This window comes from Malaya genurostris, chromosome 3 (genome assembly GCF_030247185.1).
Source record: "Malaya genurostris strain Urasoe2022 chromosome 3, Malgen_1.1, whole genome shotgun sequence".
In the NCBI taxonomy this organism is placed as follows: Eukaryota; Metazoa; Arthropoda; class Insecta; order Diptera; family Culicidae; genus Malaya; species Malaya genurostris.
The window spans coordinates 161075511-161097424 of NC_080572.1; the positions used below are offsets into that span (position 1 = coordinate 161075511).

The window sequence follows — 21914 nt, forward strand, 5'->3', positions numbered from 1 at the left end:
GCAAAGCTCAATCATTTTCCCAAAAAAGGCTAAATCGAATTTCAAAAACAAAAATTCAAATTAAAGGATTTATGGTCCCATATAAAAATAATGAAAATTTATCCGATTCTGGAATTACAGGGTGATGAGTTTTTAAAATTCATAGCGATATAGAAGATGACAATCCAAAAAAGCTTCAAAGTTGGTTTTCGGTTATGCTGGTTCCTGAATACCGGTTTCGGTAGTACCATAAATAATGACGAAAATCTCTAAAATGGAACTTATTTCTACATCTCATGGAAAGTTCAATCGATGATTACACGTTTAGATTCAAATTCGATCCGATTTGCAGTATCGACATTACAGGGTAACGAGTGAGTAGAACTTTAAATTGCCGCTTGAAATGACGGTTATTGTAATTATGTCATTGTCAGTGAACGGCCAAACAAATTGATATCAGCTTTTTTGATTCCCGGTTTACGATTAACGTCCGGATATTGTGACTATAGACTCAAAAATGGATCCCAATCACTTTTCTCGAACCGAGTTCGATTGTACCGGTTCCCAGATTCCGATTGATCTGTATCTGCAAGTCTTTAGGTTCTACTAGTTGATAAACCTTTTTGTTTTTCATAAATCAACCACCTGTTAGGAGGACGGATGTTAATTTTCACGCCCGGTACACGTTTTGTCTGAACTTGAATCGTGGTTCCGAAAATCAACCCAGCCAAAAAAGTGTACTCTTCCTCTGGAGGAAGTTTTTGTGTTGATTCTATTTTGTCAGATATTTAGTGTGAGGTCATACAAAACATTGATTGTCTTCGATGGTCTTAAACCGCTGGCGATTGAGATAACGACAGGCAAGTGATCGCTACCGTGGGGATCAGGGAGTTTTACTTCTTCTACTGCCTGTGAAGTAATCTATTTGATGATCTCAACTGATATGTAGTATCAGTATCTAATGGGGTAAACAGAATGGAAAAATGATATGTAAATGTAACTATGTATGTTCATATGCAGGGTAGTTTAATTGGCAAAACAATTTCTCCGGCTAGGAGCTAGCAACGCGTTCGAGTCCCGTCTAGCGGTAACATTTTCGCGGTTTTCATTACATAGTTGCTTTCACATGCCATTTTTTTCTATCTGTTTTCCCCTTTAGATACTGATCAAATTTAAAACTAGCTCATGACGGCTCTACGTCTTAAGCGGAAAGACACCTTGCAAGCGTATAGGTAATGTCGATAATCTTTTTTCCGGATTTGATAAGTTAAAACTATCATATAGTTGAAAATGAAACAAATCAGTAGTTTCTACAAGAAAAGTAGAAACTTTGAACGAAATCTTTTCCATTGTGCTGAAAACTGCTAGTGAAAAATAATTTGGTTTCAGTTTCCTTGTTTCAAACTGGTTGCACTAAACATAAAAATTCGGTGGAATCAGCAGAAGTAGTACCGGCTGCATCACATGAGTGTAAGTGTCCCATGCTGTAATGGAATATGGCCAGAGATATAATTTAATACTTCTGGTTGTTTTCATTTGCTTTAACTACGTATTTTTCGTCCATGAACTAATATAAAACACCTGTTGAACATTTTGACCAAAAACATACGAGCGTATTAGGTTGAAAATTCCGTCATTTGCAAAAATATAATAGTTTATGCTTCGTTCTCTGACGATAAACTTCAGTTTGTTTCCACTTGCAAGAGCAGTGTCGAGCTCCGAAACAAGAATAAGTAACAAGTTTTGACATTGTCATTCTCCTGAAACGTACCAGAACCACGGACGGCTCAACCGTAAAGCCATCGCTGCCGATTTGCTGGCATCGTCGATTAAATAAACTTTCACTTTTATTGAAACACAACCACCAAAAAGGAGAACAGTACTTATTTTCATCTCAGTTGCGAAGTTTATCATATCCATGTGCCATGCTCCAATCTAACCGAAGCAACATAAATTTCTGTGAGATTTTTGTTAGGTTAGAACACAACAGAAGTGAAGGCGTTCTAGTCATATTCACAACATTCCAGAAATTGAACAAAAACTCTCTAATGAAATGAAAATAGATACTGTCACCTTCGTGCCGAGTGAGTCAACAGTTTGGTGGGTTCAGAGAAACCAAACAGATGAAAGTTTTTACCACGAATTTCATTGTGCGACACTGGTTTTGTATAATTTCACAGACGCCTTTGTGTTTTGGGACTAACATTTGCATGCAGATTTCATGGAGCTGACAACCTTCGGACACTTGAGATAGGTATGTTTTGTTTAACGAATCTACAATGAGAAGAGTTGTTAATTTATAACTCACAATTAAACTGAATTATCTTCTAGTTATATTCAAGATAATCAGAGCCAATCAGATGTTATTTCAACAATCGCTTTTACAAACTAAATAAAGAAAAAAGTAATCTATTCAGACCAAATTGAACACCACAAAAATGAACGTTCATCTCAGTCAAGAAAATCGATTTGTTACAAAACAAAAACTGAAAACTATCTTTACATGAAGATACAATTTTATCATTTCGTGCTGGTATAAACATTAATATATTATTATATCAAGTTATTCCTAGTCATAATCTCGGAATTCAAGTTCTGATTACTTCATTCTTTCTAAATTATACAGTTTAAATAACTTCATATCATTAAATAATTGTTAGCACTACTCAGATAGGGGTAAATAACAAATAAAGACAATGGTAATAACAACCGATCAACAAGAAAAACAGAAGACAAGTGGTTAAAGACATAAAAAAATTTAACAAGGATTAAAAAGAGAAACAGTTATTATATAATTTTGTTATGGCCTACTAATCATAAAATCGAACAATCGCAACTTATCATGATTTTTCATATTTAACAACTAACTGATCACCTTCAATCAAATATTCACTCTAAACAATTCTCTGGATTCACGAATTCGATGTTTATTGCTGATGAGATTCTGCTATTCATTTATAATTCTCTCGAGGACCAACGATCATTCCTTCGAAAAAAGACGTGGTGAGATCAAATATTGGATTCTTGATTCCATCTAATACATCATTATAGGCTTTATAAATGCGCACGGGTTTTCGTAAAGACTTATTTGAAGATTATTTTATTTTGAAAGCTTGATAAATAACAATTAGTCGATAAAACATTTTTTGCCTTTCTCATATTGAAAGGCTATGCCATCACTGTGAGAACCGACTTTTTACCCGAGGCTCGGAGGACCGAATGTCATATACCATTCGACTCGACTCGAATAACTGAGCAAATATCTCTTCATGTGTATATGTGCATGCAACAAAAATGTGCACTCGATTTTCTCGGAAATAGCAGGACCGATTTTCACTAACTTAGATGCTAACGCAAGGTTTCTTGGTCATATAGGTTGCTATTCAATTTTACGCGGATCGAACTTCCAGTTCTGGAGTACAGGGGTAAAAGGAGCAAAAAATTTAAGAAAAAGATCACTCGATTTTCTCAGAGATAGCTCAAACGCTGGACTCTGAACCAGTAAAAATGTCAATTTTGTAACATGCTGGGTCATTTGTCATGAAGATTATTTTTTAAGCTAATGTATTTAAAAAATCTCTTAATTCGATGTCCAACCATTATTATGAAAATCGGTGACTTTTGATTTATATAAATAGAATATGACTCGGCCTTTTTATTGTCATTCAAATTGTATCATTAGAACATTTACAAGATTTTAGTATTCCCGAGTAGAAGTGATTCGTAAACTAATAACAAACTTTATTATTAAAACCAAACACCTTAATGGTAGAAATTAACATTAATTAGCTTGAAATAAGAGTTGAAATATTAATATTCATCACAAAGTTCGCATGAGAAAATATCAACAAAATACAACATTCTGTCAAAGCTAGAAAAAAATGTTTATAAAAGACGAATTTTTCAGATGAAAAATATCATAATCATTTATCTTATCTGATTCTGATGCAGTTTATTCGATAGCATTTTGTTAGAAGATAGAACTACTGGATCAATTGAACATGAAGAAATCGAAATAACTTATCAATAACGAAATAAGATATAATAACTAGTTTCGACGCTAAGCAGATATTGTACAATTTCTTGATTCCTTCAATGCAATATCAGGAAAATATCGAGCATCGCTATGATAGCACTGAAACATGATTATGTTGAACTTTGTTTGTTATTCACATGTACCCGTGTTGTGAGCTCTTCAAACAATCTAATATTAGCATTAAAACTAGTCTAAGTGTTGATTTTGATGCATTTTTTTTAGGAACTATTTATTGGAATATGAGTTAAAATTAAATTATTAAGATTTAAATTGGGTGTTACGCCACAAGTGGTGACTTTTCAGCCCTATTATATATATGATTTGGTTATTACCAAGAGGACATTATTTGCTTCCGCAATTCTGCGATTTTTGTGTAGGGAAAATTCTAAACCTACTTGTATTGTGTAATGGGGAAAAGGAACTTATATACTAACTTACTAACTAATACAGAGAGTGAATCGATTCAATTGAAGATTGCATCGATTTTTATCGGAATTTGCTTATAATATTATGTGACATTACATCTAATGGTTCTATATTTGTGAGTTTGTGTAACTCATTTGTACTAAACCAGGGAGGACGCTTCAAAATCATTTTCAGAATTTTATTCTGAATCCTTTGAAGCGTTTTCTTCCTGGTGGAACAACAACTTGACCAAATTGGTACTGCATAAACCATGGCTGGTCTGAAAATTTGTTTATAAATTAACAATTTGTTTTTTAGACAGGGCTTAGATTTTCTGTTTATAATAGGATATAAACATTTAATATATTTATATATATAATATATCCTTGAAAGTGAGTTTTTTGTCATACGTTAAACCTAAGTATTTAGCTTGATCAGACCATGTCAATTCCGAGCCATTCAATTTGAGAATGTGATTATTGTTTGGTTTAAGAAAAGAAGCTCTTGGCTTGTGAAGAGAGATAATTAATTGCGTTTTTGCTGCATTTGGTTTAATTTCCCATTTTGACAGATAATCATAGAAAATATTTAAACTTCTTTGTAGGCGACTGCAGATCACTCTTAGATTTGTACCTGTGGCTAACAGACTTGTGTCGTCACAGAATAGCGATTTCTGACAAACCGACGGGCAGATTTGGAAGATCGGAAGTGAAAATATTATACAAGATTGGACCTACGCTCGAACCCTGCGGAACACCGGCTCGTACGGGTAGCAATTCAGATTTACAATTCCGATAGCTAACCTGAAGAGTACGATCAGTTTAATAATTTTGAATCATTTGGATCAAATAAATAGGAAACTGGAAATCAGACATTTTTGCTATTAACCTTTGTGCCAAACACTGTCGAATGCTTTTTCTATGTCTAGAAGAGCAGCTCCAGTGGATAACCCAGAAGATTTATTTGCTTTCATCATGTTCGTTACTCTGACAAGTTGATGAGTAGTTGAATGTTCATGACCAAATCCAAACTGCTCTGGTAAAAAGATTGAATTCACATTTATATGAGACATCATTCTCAACAAGATAATTTTTTCAAAAAGTTTACTGATAGAAGAAAGTAAGCTAATTGGTCGATAACTCGATGTTTCTGCTGGAGTTTTATCAGGTTTCAGGATAGGAATTACTTTGGCGTTTTTCCATCTTTTTGGGAAGTAAGCTAATGAAAAACTTGTTGAAAATTTTAACCAGGAGTCTCAAGGCAACATCGGGAAGATTTTTAATAAGAATATTAAAAATTCCATCATTACCAGGAGCCTTCATGTTTTTGAGTTTCCTAATAATTGATTTAATTTCATCAAAATTCGTCTCAATAATGTCATCGTGTGATAACACTTGGGTTGAAATATGCTCATATTTCAGTGAGACTTCATTTTCAATAGGATGAGTCCTTTCGAACGTTCAAATTAAAATTGTGTACACTCTCGAACTGCTGAGCAAGTTTTTGAGCTTTTTCGCTATTTGTAAGAAGTATTTGATTTCCTTCCTTGAGAGCAGGAATTGGTTTCTGAGGTTTCTGAAGAACCTTAGAAAGTTTCCAGAATGGTTTAGGATATGGTTTAATATGTTCAACTTCATTAGCAAAATTTTCATTTCGCAAAAGAGTAAATCTATGTTTAATTTCTTTTTGTAAATCCTTAACTATGTTTTTCATAGCGATTAAATAAATTCCATGAATGGCTTCAACTTCGATTCCCAAGCTTTCAATAACTTCAGTATTGAAAGAAGGTAAAATTCGATGTTTAATTTGCCGTTGGACAAAAATGGCAACTCCACCACACATTCCAGTAAACCTGTCAAATCGATGAACCACATTATGTGGATTACTTTTCAATTTGACATTTGGTTTAAGAAAAGTTTCTGTCACAATGGCAATATGGATTTTGTGAACTTCGAGAAAATTATAAAATTCATCTTCACTCGATTTCAAAGATCGAGCATTCCCATTTAAAATATTCAAATAATTGTTTAACATCACTGTTAAATTTTAAATTCATTATAATATTATTTGCAAATTGCCATCATGCTTCAAAAAGTGATGAAGTCGAATTCATTTGGATGATCATTTGAAAAAGTTTATCTTGTAGGTAGATCATTTTATTTTCAGTTATATCGCCTAAATCGACTTCTTTTAAAGAAGCGAATGGCATTGAAGGAATATTTGTAGGTAGACTGCCATTAGAAGTAGATGATTTGGCCGGTCTACCTATTAATAAATTGTTTTCGTTAGAAGATGAACTGCAAGGCGGTCCTGTGTTTTGATTATTTACATTAGAAGAAATAGGTGGTAGATTTCTACCTAATATACCAGCATAACTGACATTAGAAGAAGATGATGACGAGGTCGATCTACCTGTCAATAATTTGTTTTCGTAAGAAGACGAATTGGCAGGCGAACTTGTTTTTTGTTTAAAATTCGAAGAAATAAGTGCCTTAGAAGAATTAGGCGTGGCATTTGTAACAGTTTTTTGATTTTCAGGTATGCTCTGTAAATTTAAGGTCGTTGATATGACTTGTTGTCTAAGCGAACGAGCGTTTAAATTTTTTTCCCTGACAGGACATTTCAAATAATTGGATTTATGATTTCCATCGCAATTTGAACATGAAAATTTATCAGTGGTTTCATTCATTGGACAAACGTCTTTCGAATGCGATTTACCACAATTCAAACACCGTATATCCATATGACAATTTTTGGTTCCATGAACGAAGCCTTGGCAACGACGACATTGCGTTAAGTTTGCAATACGATTATGCCGTTTATAATGTTCGCAATGAATTTTAATGAGGGAAATGAAACGTACTTTTTCTAAAGTTTTCAAATTGTTTACATCACTTCCAGAGCGTGATTTAGAAGTACCATTCGCTCTTTTTTTCATAAGTATTACTTGGGAAGGGGCAAAACCAAGCAATTCTTTTAGTTCATTTTTAATTTCATCAATACTTTGATCATTTGATAAGCCTTTCAAGACAGCCTTGAAGGGTCTGTCTGATTTTATATCATATGAATAAAATTTATGAAGTTTCTCGGACAAATATCGAATAAGACGTTCGTAATCTTCCAATCCATCAATCAAGACTCGACATTCTCCTCTTCGTTCGATTTGAAATGAGACTTTTACTTCCGAGAGAGAAGCAGAAAGCTCAGTACGAAATGCTTTGAAGTCGGAAATCATCACCGTCACTGGAGGCATAGATTGTTGTTTCTTCCCCGAACGACAAGTGTCCATTTTGGGAATTTTTGAAGAATTTTCTTCTATGTCGCTACAATCGGATTCAGGAAGAATCTCGTAAATATCGTTAGACGGTATAGAATCAACGGAAGGAAATTCCGTCCGTTGTCTTTTATTTTTACATTCAGATTCTAGGAGATCGTGAATGTTATTAGAAAAATGTTGAGTAACGGATTGTGATTTATTCCGTATTGAATTATTTTCAGCATTAGGCTTGTTGCCTTTCCGGTTGGACGCAGGCATTTTTGAAATGAATGAAATTTTAAATTAAATTAACTAGGCTAAATTAGTCTTCGATTAGACTCCTAGCTAGCCTTAAAAAAGGCTGATTAATTCCTTAGTCACTCTAATATCACTCTTTGTATCACTTAGTCACTCTAATATCACTCTTTGTATCACTTAGTCACTCTAATATCACTCTTTGTATAGCCTTGAGAAAGGCTGACTAATTGTTAGTCTTTAAAAGACTGTTAGTGATTCAGGTAGCCTTGAAAAAGACTGAAGCCTTGAATCAATGAAACTCTAGGTAGCCAGAAAAAAATTCCAGGATCCAAGAGCTATACGCGTGCGGTGCGAACGACTGTTCAACACCGACTGATTTTGATGCATTATAAACACTGGGATTAGTCGGTTACATCACATATGATAACCCAAACTTGATAAATGACCGCATGGTATATTTTAAATAAACCAAGGTTTATCGAAAATTCTTTGGGCATCTTCGAGAATATTTAGCCAATGAAAAGTGTGCGGTTGAACAGTTACGTCACTTATACCATTGTATATCTTGAACCGAAAGCAAAAGCCATTTTTTAACTTGAAAAATGACTCAGAAGTGTCTTTCAAACAAGCTCAAATATATGGAAATCAGTTAGTCAACTCCGAGAAATTTGGAAAAGAAAAAAGTGCGTTTGGCCGTTTCCATATTGAAAGGCTATACAATCACTGTGAAAACTAACTTTTGAACCGTGGCATATACCATTCGACTCAGTTTGGCGAACTAAGCAAATGTCTGTGTGTGTATGTGTGTGTGACAAATATTGTCACTCCCATTTGAAGTTCCTGAATTTCATTTGGATCCGACTTCCGCTTCCGGAATTGCACATTGATATGCACCAAAAATGTGAAAAAAATGTTACTCACTTTTCTGGGAGATGGCTGAATCGATTTGCACCATCTTAGTTTCTACTGAAAGGTCTTAAGATGCCTTAAGAATATCCCAATTTTCTTTCGGAGCAAACTTCTGGTTCTGGCTATAGGGTGCATAGTGTAAAAATGTCAATTTCATGAATATTTTTTTCAAAAGCTTTTTTTCGCCATATAGAATTTTAAAAAGTTTGTGGTTCTTATCAGTGTACGGTTGAATAAACCGAATGTCACTATGCCGATATCCAACTTTTGGTTCCGGAAGTACCGACAATAGAAATCAAATGTGGTAAAATGGAGCTCACTTCACTTTCTCACATATGATTGAATAGATTTTCACTAACTTAAATTCAAATGTAGTATATTAATGCAATAGAATTCTCTAAAACTCTTTTCTAATCTGGTTGGATTAAAACAGGTTTTTTTATTACTTTCCGTTTACTTTGAATATAGTGGAAAAAAAACGTTCACGCCTTCTATTTTCGTAAAACAACTCAGTGAAGCGTTCGAAATAGTGCACCGTGCGCTTCGTGCAGGTTTCGCAACTGTATTATTAGCTTTGTGGGACACCCTATAATCAATCTTCTGCTCCCAGCAGATGTAAATTAATATTTGCCAAACAATTTGTGAGAACTTCTAGGCATAAGCGTAATGTTAAACCTGTTGATCATGTCCACAGTTTTTCAATTCTTGAACTATAACCCCAGTCGATGAGAATAATGTTATGTTTATGTTACATTGATTTCCAACAGCGACAGTTAAAGATGCCCCTAACAAGAGTCTGAAATATGCAAGCAGCGAACGATAATGAGATAACTGTTAATACCCATCAAGCGACGGGAAGTGACACCATACTGTTAATTGACCTGTCGTATCTCCTAGATTGGATGTCATGAGATATGGGCTATTACATTTAAATAGAATGAGAAAAACAGGCGAAAATGAGATTGTGCGATTGGGATCCAACAGTGTCACATGAAATTATGTCTAATTAACAATAAGCAAATATACCATCAATGATCGATAGTCATGATGATCGACTTCAGTATCAATTAACTCTGCTTGAAAAAGTAATAAAAGCACAATTATTAATGTTGACAAAGCCGCATATGCTTTTCTTTAATATGATTGTAATTCGGATATCTTGCACCAACAAGTTACTTCACTACCGTATATATTCCACGAAAGTAAGCCATTTCGTTTTATATTCACTGAAAGACCGAAATCAGAATTTTGGCGAAAAAATTAGTTGATTTTCTGATATAATTAGTTATTTTTTGATACAACTAAAAAAATCTTACTTTTTCAAATTTAAATTTTTTATATTCTCATTCCCTTAATAATAATAAAATATTAGTTGAAATGGCTATTTTTTAGTTGAATTCACTAACTAAACGTGCTGTCATTTGTTAGCTAAGGAGCACTCCATTTCCATTCAACTATTTTTTTAGTAGCATTAGAAAAATAAAATGTTGTTATAAACCAACATGGTTGAATTAGCTCGTGGTTGAATTGGCCTAATGACTAAGAGCCACTAGATGGAACACTACTACCGAAATTTTTTTCAGTTGCAGTTGTCTTTTCTATATTGGCAAGTATAAATACAATGTTGTATTGGAGGAAAAAACATAAACGAAACATAAACTTCTTTTTAAAAATTTTTCTTCTAAATCGCTGTTTTCTTTATTCGACTTCGCGAAATCGATTCTCTCACTGAAAATTTTGAGCACTCGGAAAACAAAAACCGAATACTAGTAGTACACCAGAAGTTGGAAGATACAAAAAACTTCGTTTGACATATACAATTAGAGTGCAACATTCGAAACTCACTTCACTGTTACACGTAAAAACATGATTACGCACAATCGCATTAAATGCGCACAAATTCTGAATAAATACACTTTCCACTAAGAGTTTACTGCATTTTTACATATGGGTTTAGAAATTTAAATATGGATATATCGTAGCACATGCGAAATACATCAAAACAATTTGCAAGCAGTTTCATCAAGACTATCCTTTTTAGATTTTTAATGGATTGTTTTGGTTTGGCACTTCTAATGAGTTTTTGGCTAAAAATCTAATAAAACCAATTTCAGTTTTGTTTTCTTTGTGCTGTCATCCAGCAATAATGTTGATAGATAAATAGAGTCAAATTTTCTGATTTTAATCACAAAATTAGTTGTCAATGAGAATTTCGTGTTGGATTGATATATTTCTGGTTTGTGTCTAGGATATTCGCCAACACAACACATTCTCCATAAAAAAGAGTTTTTTCTGCAAAGTAAATTCTGAATTTCAACTAATTCAATAGTTCTTTTGGAAATTTTGTTGTTAAACTCAACTAAACAAATTAAAAAACAGTAATACGAATTAGGCGCAGAGCTAATTTTGGTCGTTCCGTGATTAAATCCTGTTTTGATTCATCTAGTGGTAAAATGATGCATGACTGAACATAACCAAAACAGGTTTGTGCCAAATTAAAAAAAAATATATCAATTTTTTGCATCGTCGCTCTTAATGGCAGTTTGAAATTTTGAGCACACTCCACTAGGCCCACCATCTCGGCTTCATCCCTCGCTCGGCAGCATTTTGGATACAAATGTTCCTGCGGTTGCTTTTGTCAACTTTCCTTGCTATGTCGCAAATATCATAAAATCGTTGCGATGTAATACCCGACGCTGCACTATGGTCCGAAAAGGGAAATTAGCGTGACAAAAATATTTTCACTATTAAATATTAGTTTTTTGTAGTTGCTGTCTTCACAAAAGTTGTTTGTAATCAAATGGCGCTCCTTTTGATGAAAAATGTTACTAGGGTGGTCCTCATTTAGATTGAAATTTGAAATCTAACTTTCTTAATTGAACTCAAAAATGATTTTGTTGTACAATAAAGCTGTAGAAAATTTTATTTTGAGCAACTTTATTGAAAAAAGCAACTTATAACAGAATTAAATGGTAATAATCAAAAATTTATCCTTGTAGCAACTCTCTAGCTTTTCATTTGATGGAGTTACATCAGTTTTCCTGAATAAAAGTAGGGTGGCTCCTGAAAATTCACTTTTTTTGTTCTAACTTTTTTGTGAAATGTTCTACGGAAAAGTTGTCTTCAGAAAAGTTATTGTACTAATCATTGCGCATAATTTTGCCCAACTATGCTTTTTCATATGAGCTATCAGTAAAAAGTTATGATTATTTTTTCATCAAAAACTAGTCAAGCTTCAAACATCAATATTCATTAGATGCCAGATCGATAAAAATGTATCCTATGCGGTTCCTTAAAGGTCATAATATAAGTAAAAATTTAAGAGAAAATTGGAAGGGTGTTATTTTTTTAACTTATTTAAATTAGTTTTAAAAATACCTTCGAAAAACTCAAAAACATTGCATAACTCTTAAACGCCTTAACGTATTAACATACTTCCTTCGGCAAAATGATAGTGTCAAATTAGTTCTACAAGTGTTCCATACATTGTCCATTCGAGAAATGAGACACATAAAAACTACAGTTTTTGATGAAAAAATAATCAAAACTTTTTAGTGATATCTCATATGAAAAAGCTTAGTTGGGCAAAATTATGCGCAATGATTAGTATAATAACTTTTTTGAAAACAACTTTTCCGTAGAACATTTCACAAAAAAGTTAGAACAAAAAAAGTGAATTTTCAGGAGCCACCCTACTTTTATTCGGGAAAATTGATGTAACTCGATTAAATGAAAAGCTAGAGAGTTGCTTTTTCAGCAAAGTTGCTCAAAATAAAATTTCCTACAACTTTATTGTACAATAAAATCATTTTTGAGTTTAATTAGGAAAGTTGGATTTCAGATTTCATTTTTCATCAAAAGGAGCGCCATTTGATTACAAACAACTTTTGTGAAGACACCAACTACAAAAAACTTATATTTAATATTGAAAATATTTTTGTCACGCTAATTTCCCGTTTCGGACCACTGTGCACTGGATACATGTTTGGGTATTCACACCATATTATTCGCACTTTGTTAGGAGTGTATGTATTTAACTAGGATTTGAACAACCACCAGGTCTATGAGGCGAAGGACACGCGCTTGGTTCAGTCTAAGTGGGTTAATTCTGGTCGTAGCAAAAGTTTTTAATGCTGTAGGTAAGCTGTTTGTTAGTAAAGCCAGTGAAGCTTTCGAATTGTGGAATCTGGTTTCTCATCAGATCGAAAGTTTTTCATAATTTGCTAGTTATTGTTACATTGATCAAATATTTCAAACCATTACTAAACAGTTTCGGAAAATCGTATTGTTTTATTGTTATAATCGAAATATGTATAAACAAAAAATATAATTGCTATATATGAAACTCGAACTTCAAACGCTTTCACAAATATAGTTCATCGAATTTACTTGCACTTAGTGGTCATGGAGTACTTTTTTTCTGTATCTAGAAGTAGTCTCCCTACAGCTCAGACTATGACCATATGCCTCATAAGTGAATGAATACACGATACAATACAATCAACCACTACGATATCGTCGCCACGCGCCATTATTTTAAAGCCGTCTACTCTCATATGTTGAGCAATTTAGGCAACTTGGCTTTTCATACCATGTGATACAGAACGTCGAATTTGCCCTGAAACTAGAAGTTTTTTTTAGATTTCGCTTGGTTTCGAAATTTTCTTGATTTTGCGCTTGGTGTCTGGGAAAACTTTATTCTGCAAAAGAACTATATTTTTAATGTTCTTTAGAACTTTCACTAAATATAGCAAAAATGTGAGATTAAAACTAACTACAGTGTATTTGTTGGTTTATTTCAGTTCATAAATAAAAACTTGTATATTAAAACATAAATATTTGTCAAGTTTATTAGTTCTGATTCATGTTAGTTCTGATTCACTGGTCCTTCTTTATTAACTAAATCCGTCCGCTGGCAACATGTTCACTAATGCGTTTAAACGAACTGGTTCCCATACATAATTGCTAGCTAAATCGAGACAGACGTACGGGCGTGTGTAAATGATTTTTGGAATGAAATTCTTTTATCATTATTAATTACGTCAATACTCAAGCCATGAACTCTTTAAGTTTTAAAGTTTTAAGAGCATGTGATATATGATTTAAGAACTAAATACTATGCGTCTCCATTTGATGATAATTTGATGAAAGCGCATGAGTTTTCAATTGATTTATATTTTTAAAAGTCCAATATTTTTCCTATCCGCTTTTTTTAAATAAAAAAAAATACAGCGTAATGTATTCATAAATGGTTTATTTATTATGTAAAATCTAGGGTGGTACCAACATTGTAATAAAACAAATTCGAACATTTCGAACATTTTTTTCACATGAAATACATTTTGAAAAATTCTGAAGAAAATCAGAATGATTTCCAACAATTCCTAAAATATTCTAGATTTTTTTTTTCAATTTTTTTGCTAAGAGGGTTTTGAAAAATTTGAATAAAATGAAGGTCAGCAGAACTCCACAAATATGGCAGTTAAAGTGTTAAAATTTTGGGAAAATCATCTGCAATACTAACACTTTCAAACAGATTATATACCCAGTTACATCTTTTATTTATGCTAATGAATTCGTTCCCATCGGGACCATAAGACCTTTATTTAAATCTAAGTTTGTGTAAATCGGATCAGCCATCTCTAAGAAAGTGAAGTGAGTTTAGCTTTAGGATTTTTGACCTCAATTCACAGTATTTTGAAGCCAAGACAGGAACAACATATTATTACACGATTACATCATCATACACAGAAACGACGACAAACACGCTCTTATTTTTTCTTCTTATCACCCTGTAGTTCCGGAATTGGAAGTCGTATCGTGGTGAATTTTATCAGCATTCTATGGCATAATAAGTCCTTTCAAATGAATCTCAGGCCTCGGATCATCTCCCGAATAATTTTACCTTTCAGTTGAAATTTGACAGTCGAGCAGTTATTTTTTTTAAAGTAACTACTGCTGAAACTGCCAATTTCAAAATTTGACAGATGTAATGTTTTTTTTTGGGTTTATTACTCACTGAAAACAAAATGATATCAAGTGGAATGATAATTGAAATACGGAGAACATAAGACGAACTTCAAGAAAAACTAGCTTTGTTTGACAAAGTTTCGAGACTTGACATTTTTTTGACTGAAATTATTAAAAAAAAATACGTAAAAGGATTTTTTGCTAAAGATCTAGAATTAGAAAACGTTGCAAGATTTTTGATCAGTGTTCGGAAAATAACTTTCGAGTTTTTTTTGCCAACGACAAAACAACTGCTCGGCTGTCAAATTTTAACCAGAAATTAAAATAAGCCTCAAGTTCAGCCATCTCCGAGAAAATTGAGTTCTAATGCATATATTACATTCATACAGACATTTTGAGATCTCGACGAATTGATTCGTATGGTAAATGGTTCTCGACCTTTCGGGCCTAGGCTCAAAAATCAAGTTCAAGTCATTGTATATTGTTCTTGATGAGAAAGACAAAAGTTCGTCAAACAATTATGTTTTAATCACCAAGTGCTTGTTGAAAATTACGCCGTATCGAATTTCATTTTACAATTTTACAACTCAATAAGCTTTAAGTTAAAATCAGTCACAACAATAACAAAATAGATGATGAATAACGTGTAATTTTTTTTTCTGCTTTCTACAGGCGACCTAATGGACGTTCTTGCTCTGATAAACTCTGCCATAAATTTCATCCTTTACTGCTCTATGAGTAGGCAGTTTAGAAACACTTTTAATTACTTGTTCCGTCCGAAATGTCTTGATAAATGGAAGCCAGTACCGCAAAACGACGAAGCAACTCCAACGGGACGACGCAATCAAGAAGGTGCCACCACCCAAATCACTCAAATCTAGCAATCCGTGGGGCGCCCAGACAACCGCCATCGAGAGAGGGTTTTTAACTGGATCTTTTTCAACGAAAAACATGCAATTTCTCCGACGAAGTGTGCAGTGCTTTAGCGGCGTCTCCTGGCAACCAAATGATGAAAGACGATGGACTTGAACTGGAAATTACGATGACTCAATTAACATCAGTAGGTTTTTTTTTTGCCGTTTTTGCAACAGATTTTGTAATTGTTGGTATACAACACAACCTATGATTTTTTACGCTCTTAGCTTAGCACTTGTATATCGACTTAAAGCTTAATTTTTAAACATGCTTACGGATGTTAGAATCATTACCTGATTGAAATATGTTTTATAATAATCGGTTAATGATTAAAGTGATGATAATGATAAAACATCCTTTAAAAATGCTTGGCGTAGATATGGTTGTGTAAATGTTTCTATTAGAGTGCCTGAAATATCAGAGTGACGACAGCTATTCGTTTGGAACGACAGCTTTGTGCCAATCGAGAAAGCGGTCTGTCAAAATATTGTAAAGCTTACGAAGCTCCCAACATTCCGGATATAATGTTTTGGGTTGTTGCCAACATTACGGCTGAGATGTCATCACTTTGATGTTTCAGGAACTCTAGTTTCTTTTTAATTGCAATCTATAGTTCGATTACTTGGGTTTATGACTACATATAACGTTGAACACATTCTGCAGTGTGATAATATTGATCGTTGAATCATTCAAAATTTTAATACCTAAGATCACGTCCTAGCATTTGCAAAACAAAACTAATTTTTTTAATTACTTCCTATCTGAGTTTGATAAGTCTATTTACTATAAAGTTTTCCAAATACGTGTTAATAGAGATAGAACGGCTTGCTAGTTCCAAAAATGAAATTGACATACAGGGTCCGGCACTCGAAGTGTAACCAACTTCAGACCGCTCGCGCAGCTGACGCACGGGCATCAGCTCTCTAGAAATTTGCTAAATGACAGTTCGGAGTTGTATTGTTTACAAGCGCAAGAAAGCATTTTGCCAAAAGTGAACGCGAAAAAAAAATCAGTGATGGATTTAAAACGTAATAGTGTGATTGCTTTATATTTAGATGGAAAATCACAACCAGCGATTGTTCGTGAGCTCAAACACCTTAAAGTGAATAAAGTTTTTGTTTATCGAACCATAACTCGTTACAATAATACTGGTAGCATCGCAAAACGTCATGGAGGTGGTCATCAAAAGACTGCAACGTCACGTGAGATGGTTCAAAAAGTGAAGAAGCGACTTGAACGAAATCCTCGACGAAGTGCCAATCAAATGGCAAAAGAACTGAAAATATCCGACCGTAGCATCCGCCGCATACTGAAAAATGATCTGAAGGTCAAGCCTTACAAGATCCAAAAGGCGCATGATCTCACACAGAAGCAGCAACAACTTAGACTTGAGAGAGCGAAGGAGTTGCTTCGTTTGGCCGAAAGCGGTCAATTTCCGAACATTGTATTTTCTGACGAGAAAATTTTTCCAATAGAGCAATTCGTAAACTCTCAAAACGATAGGGTTTACTTGACCGACCGTTCATACGAGAATTTGAGTCATCGATTGGCCACCAGGAGGCAGCACCCGCAACAGATAATGGTTTGGGCCGCTGTAACCGCAGATGGGCGCTCTCCAATCGTTTTCATCGAGCCTGGCGTCAAGGTAAATGCGACATATTATCGGGAAAGTATTCTGGAGGTTGCTTTGAAGCCGTCGGCAGACAAACATTTCGGTGGCAGACCATGGACGTTTCAGCAGGACTCGGCACCATCTCACAAAGCTCGAGTGAACCAAGAATGGCTGAAAAACAACGTTCCGAACTTCATCACGTCCACACAATGGCTCTCGAATTCACCAGATGCGAATCCAATGGATTATTCTCTTTGGGCCATTTTGGAGAGCAAAGTCCGAACTAAAAGATACACCAGTCTCGAGGCCCTGAAAAAAGTTATTGTCCGCGAGTGGGCCAAAATACCTGCAAGTCACATTCGGGCAGCTTGCGATTCGTTTTTTGACCGTCTCAAGGCCATAGTCAAGGCAAAAGGTGGTCATATCGAGCAAAAGTGAATTGATTCTGAATTTTGTATTATTTTTACACATTTTGTACTTTGAATTAAGTAAAAGTAATTTTCCAAACTGAATTTATGGCCTTTTTAATTGGTTACACTTCGAGTGCCGGACCCTGTACACAAAAAACAGAAAATTTAATATTCAATTAAAGGGTTTTTTAAAACATAATAACATCTTTTAAAGTTAATGATCTACAATGTGACTTTTAAAGATAGATAGTCAAAATTGATAGGTTTCTGTTCCAGGGCTAGGGATTTTGGTCAACTATATCAGGAATCAGAAAAAATTGGCTCAAATGGCACGTTCCCTTTGATATTTGGAGATTTGTGCCTTGCCATCAATTTGTTTTAGCATCATTTTCCCGATATATAATAGGGAAGGATTGAAAGGAAATGATAAGGGTTGGACTAGGAGGATGGGAAGAATTGACGACACAAAAACACAAAAAGCAGAAGTACATTTTGCACCCTTAAGGGATGCTGAACAATCTGCTGGGGATCACATTTAGTGGAAGCAGAAGTAAATTATGAACCTCTACGAGGTCCCGAACAGTCTGCTGTAAAACCTATTTAGGTTTATTACTACACGGAAAATCCTCCAATTAAAAAATCACGATCTCGCAATTTTTGATTTTTGCAGTTGTTGTTTTAACTAATAATTAGTTGATTCAACCAATTTGCTATTTGATTTGCACAAATTGAATTTGTTAAAATATATGTTGTTTTAAATGCTGTCTAATGTCAAAAACAGCACAAAGCAAAACAAAAATCGCAATGGAAAATCAACCATTACTGTAGTTTAAATTCAAACGCGTTTGTTAAACATTTTCATGCAAACGAAATTCGCTTATTATACGTTTGTAAAACTCGTGAAGAGTAACTTTTGAATGATAGTAAATTAATGTTTATCATAACACTAGTTGTCAGAATATTAATGTGATAATAAATTATCTACATCTTTACTGCTCTGGTGTTACAAAAAGAAACGATTGATATAAAAAAGTGCTATGCACAGAACTGATAGCCGTTAGAGATATTGTAATTAATAAAACGTGTTTAACCAAAAACTAGAACCCAGTGAATTGTATGCGTTTGAAATCAACTTGATTCTCCATCGTGAAATGCATGTTAATGAATGAGCATCATGTTATCTTCAAGTCATGTACAAAACTTGTATGAACAAAGTGATTAAATTGAAAATGTTTAATATTCATTCATATAATCTGTTGAAACTGTTAGTTGGAATGGCTCAAAAAATAAAAATCAGTGCATTCGGTTCGACCTTTTGTTCGTAAGTAATATAGTGGTCACAATGAGAAAATTTCGTTGACACCAGCACTACTAAAAGACAGTATATTATTTATATCAAATATTACATATTTTTTATATATCTTAACATACCGAATTATAGTTTAGAAAATCAGAAAGTATATCAATAAGGAATATATTATTGTCGTTCAAAATCAATAATTTTGCTTGAGTTGAAATAACTAATCGTAATATCTAAAACAACTAAAACCGATTTGTATTTCAACTCACATAATTGTTTAATGAAAAACAAGGTCGATTGTTGTAACTAAAAATCTTTATTGAAATTGAAAGGTGTGTGTCTTGACTAACTGACAGCATCTTTCTTTCAACCAAAAATTTTGTTATTTCAACCATCGTTTCTGTTGATCGAAAAACAAAAATGACAGTTTAGAAAAAACAACAATCGATTAGTTGTACCAAATTTTAACCAATCAAATTCAGAAAAACAACTAATATTTTGGTTGTTTCACGATCGCGAGGGGTTCCGTGTATGTGCGTTCTTTCTGATGAACGATGTACAGTTTATAAAACCTCCAACCCCCGAGAGGATTTAGAGATCTTACAAAAGCGACACCATTCTGCACTCCCGGGAGAATGTAGAACGATTCGCAGTATGTACGAGCAGAAGTAAATTCGGTACCCCATAAAGGATGCCAAACAATCTGCTAAACCCTATTTAAGGTGAGTACAGAAAGGATTCATTCAATCCAGGAAGAACGATGAACCCTTCTGACTATAGCTCCTCACCACATTGGGTGAGAAACGAGAGAATATCCTTTAATTTTAGCTCCGCATACACAGACTCAACCATGTATGGAGAATCAAAAACCTGGATACGTAGTTGCGTCAATGCGGGACAGTTACATATCAGATGATATGAAGTACCATAATCGCATTCACACAAATCACACGAATAATACTCAGCACGTTGAATAGTAGCTATGTGATAATTGAGTTTGCAATGTCCAGTCAGAGCTCTGCAATGATGCTTGGAAAAATGCAGTAGACACTTTGACATTTTCAGATTTAAATCTGGTAGAAATGCTTTTGTCTGAGCGCAAGTTTGCAAGCTGCGCCAGTAGCTGGCATGTTTGGATACAGCCCAAGAACGAATCTTGTGCTTTATCCAACTAGTTGAAAGTGGTAAAGCTGGTTCAGGACCAACGAAATCATTCGTTGCTTCATCTCTAGCCAACTCATCAGCCCATTCATTTCCAATAATACCACAATGGCCGGTTACCCATAAGAAGTAAACAGCATTTAAAATGCCGAGGTCTTCAATTTGAGTTCGACATGCGATCACTAGATTCGACCGTGAATCATTCGATCTAAGTGCTTTTAAGGCTGCCTGCCTGCGTGAACAAAAATAAATTCGTTTACCACATATCCTCTACTGAAGTGCCGATTGTATTCCACACAGAATCGCGTAGATTTCTGCTTGGAACACAGTACAGTATCTACCAAGTGAATGAGACTGCTCTAGCCACATTTCACGACAGTAGACATCAGCACCAGCACGACCATTCAACAGAGAACCGTCCGTATAACAAACTATGTGTTCATCAAGTTGTCGTTCCAGACAACCAGACAACCATTCCTCACGAAGAGGATAGCTCACATTGAAAGTTTTGAAAGGAAAACTGGATGTGAGAGTTAGGTCACTTAGGTCAGCGAGTAAATACTCATCCCACGTAACCATTTGAGAACACAAGCGAGTGTGGCTAGTAGCATAATTTAAAGTGTTACTGTTCCAAAGCCCTGTAACCTTAAGACGGTATGCACAAGAGACGGTATGCTTCTTGTTTTAGGAACACATGTAGTGGTTTTATGCACAGTAGCGCCTCTAGAGCAGCAGTAGGAGTTGTCGTGAATGCTCCTGTCATCGCCATTAGGACCATCCTTTGAAGATGATTTAGCTTTGACTGAACTGTCGCGACTTCTACTTTCTGCCACCATACAAGACATCCATATGCTAAAAATGATCTAACAATAGTTGTGTAGATCCAATGAATGTATCTGGGTTTGAGTCCTCATGATTTTCCAAAAGCTCTTCTGCATTGGCCGAAAGCCATACAAGCTCTTTTAATCCTGAAGTCATTGTGAGCAGACCAATTCAGTTTTGAATCAAGAATAACCCCGACGTATTTAACTTGATCAGCCACAGTGGCCTCTGAACCGAAGAACTGTAACGGACGAGCTCCTGTGATTATCCTACGATGAGTGAAAAGCACCATTGATGTTTTGCCCGGATTTACAGATAATCCAACCTGACAACACCCTTGCTCAACAGATCGCGAAAAATCAAAGAGAGTGTTAATGCTTATACCGGTCAGCAATATATGATAATCGTCGGCAAAACCATAAGTCGGAAATCCAAGGTTATTAAGTTTCATTAACAAACCATCAGCGACTAGGTTCCATAAAAATGGGGATAGTACACCACCTTGAGGACACCCACTGACACTCAGCTTTCTAATCTCTGCTTGGCGAAGCGATGAACAAAGAAGTCGATTGCTAAGCATTGGATGTATCCAATTTGTGATACTTGAAGGTATGCCATGACCACGGGCTGCTTCCAGAATTGAATTGAAAGACACGTATCAAAGGTACCTTCAATATCTAGGAAAACTCCCAAGCAAGATTGCTTTTGTGAGAAAGCTTTTTCAATGTTGTACACAACATCATGTAACAGGGTTGTAGTGGACTTTCCACGCTGGTAAGCATGTTGCATTCCATGTAGCGGATGCACGCCCAAACTAACATTCCTGATATAGTGATCGACTATGCGTTCCACTGTTTTAAGAAGAAATGAGCTAAGACTGA

At 34.6% G+C, this 21914-nt stretch overlaps 1 protein-coding gene across 1 annotated transcript in view; it reads left to right on the forward strand.

Annotated features, from left to right (window-relative positions):
• LOC131435036 (G-protein coupled receptor dmsr-1-like) overlaps positions 1 to 21914 on the forward strand; it is a 172613-nt gene that overhangs the window by 119331 nt on the left and 31368 nt on the right. The window contains exon 4 of the mRNA XM_058602503.1: positions 15486 to 15873. Coding sequence (XP_058458486.1) covers positions 15486 to 15694 — 209 coding nt within the window. The 3' untranslated portion in view covers positions 15695 to 15873. The remainder of the gene's footprint in view (positions 1 to 15485; positions 15874 to 21914) is intronic.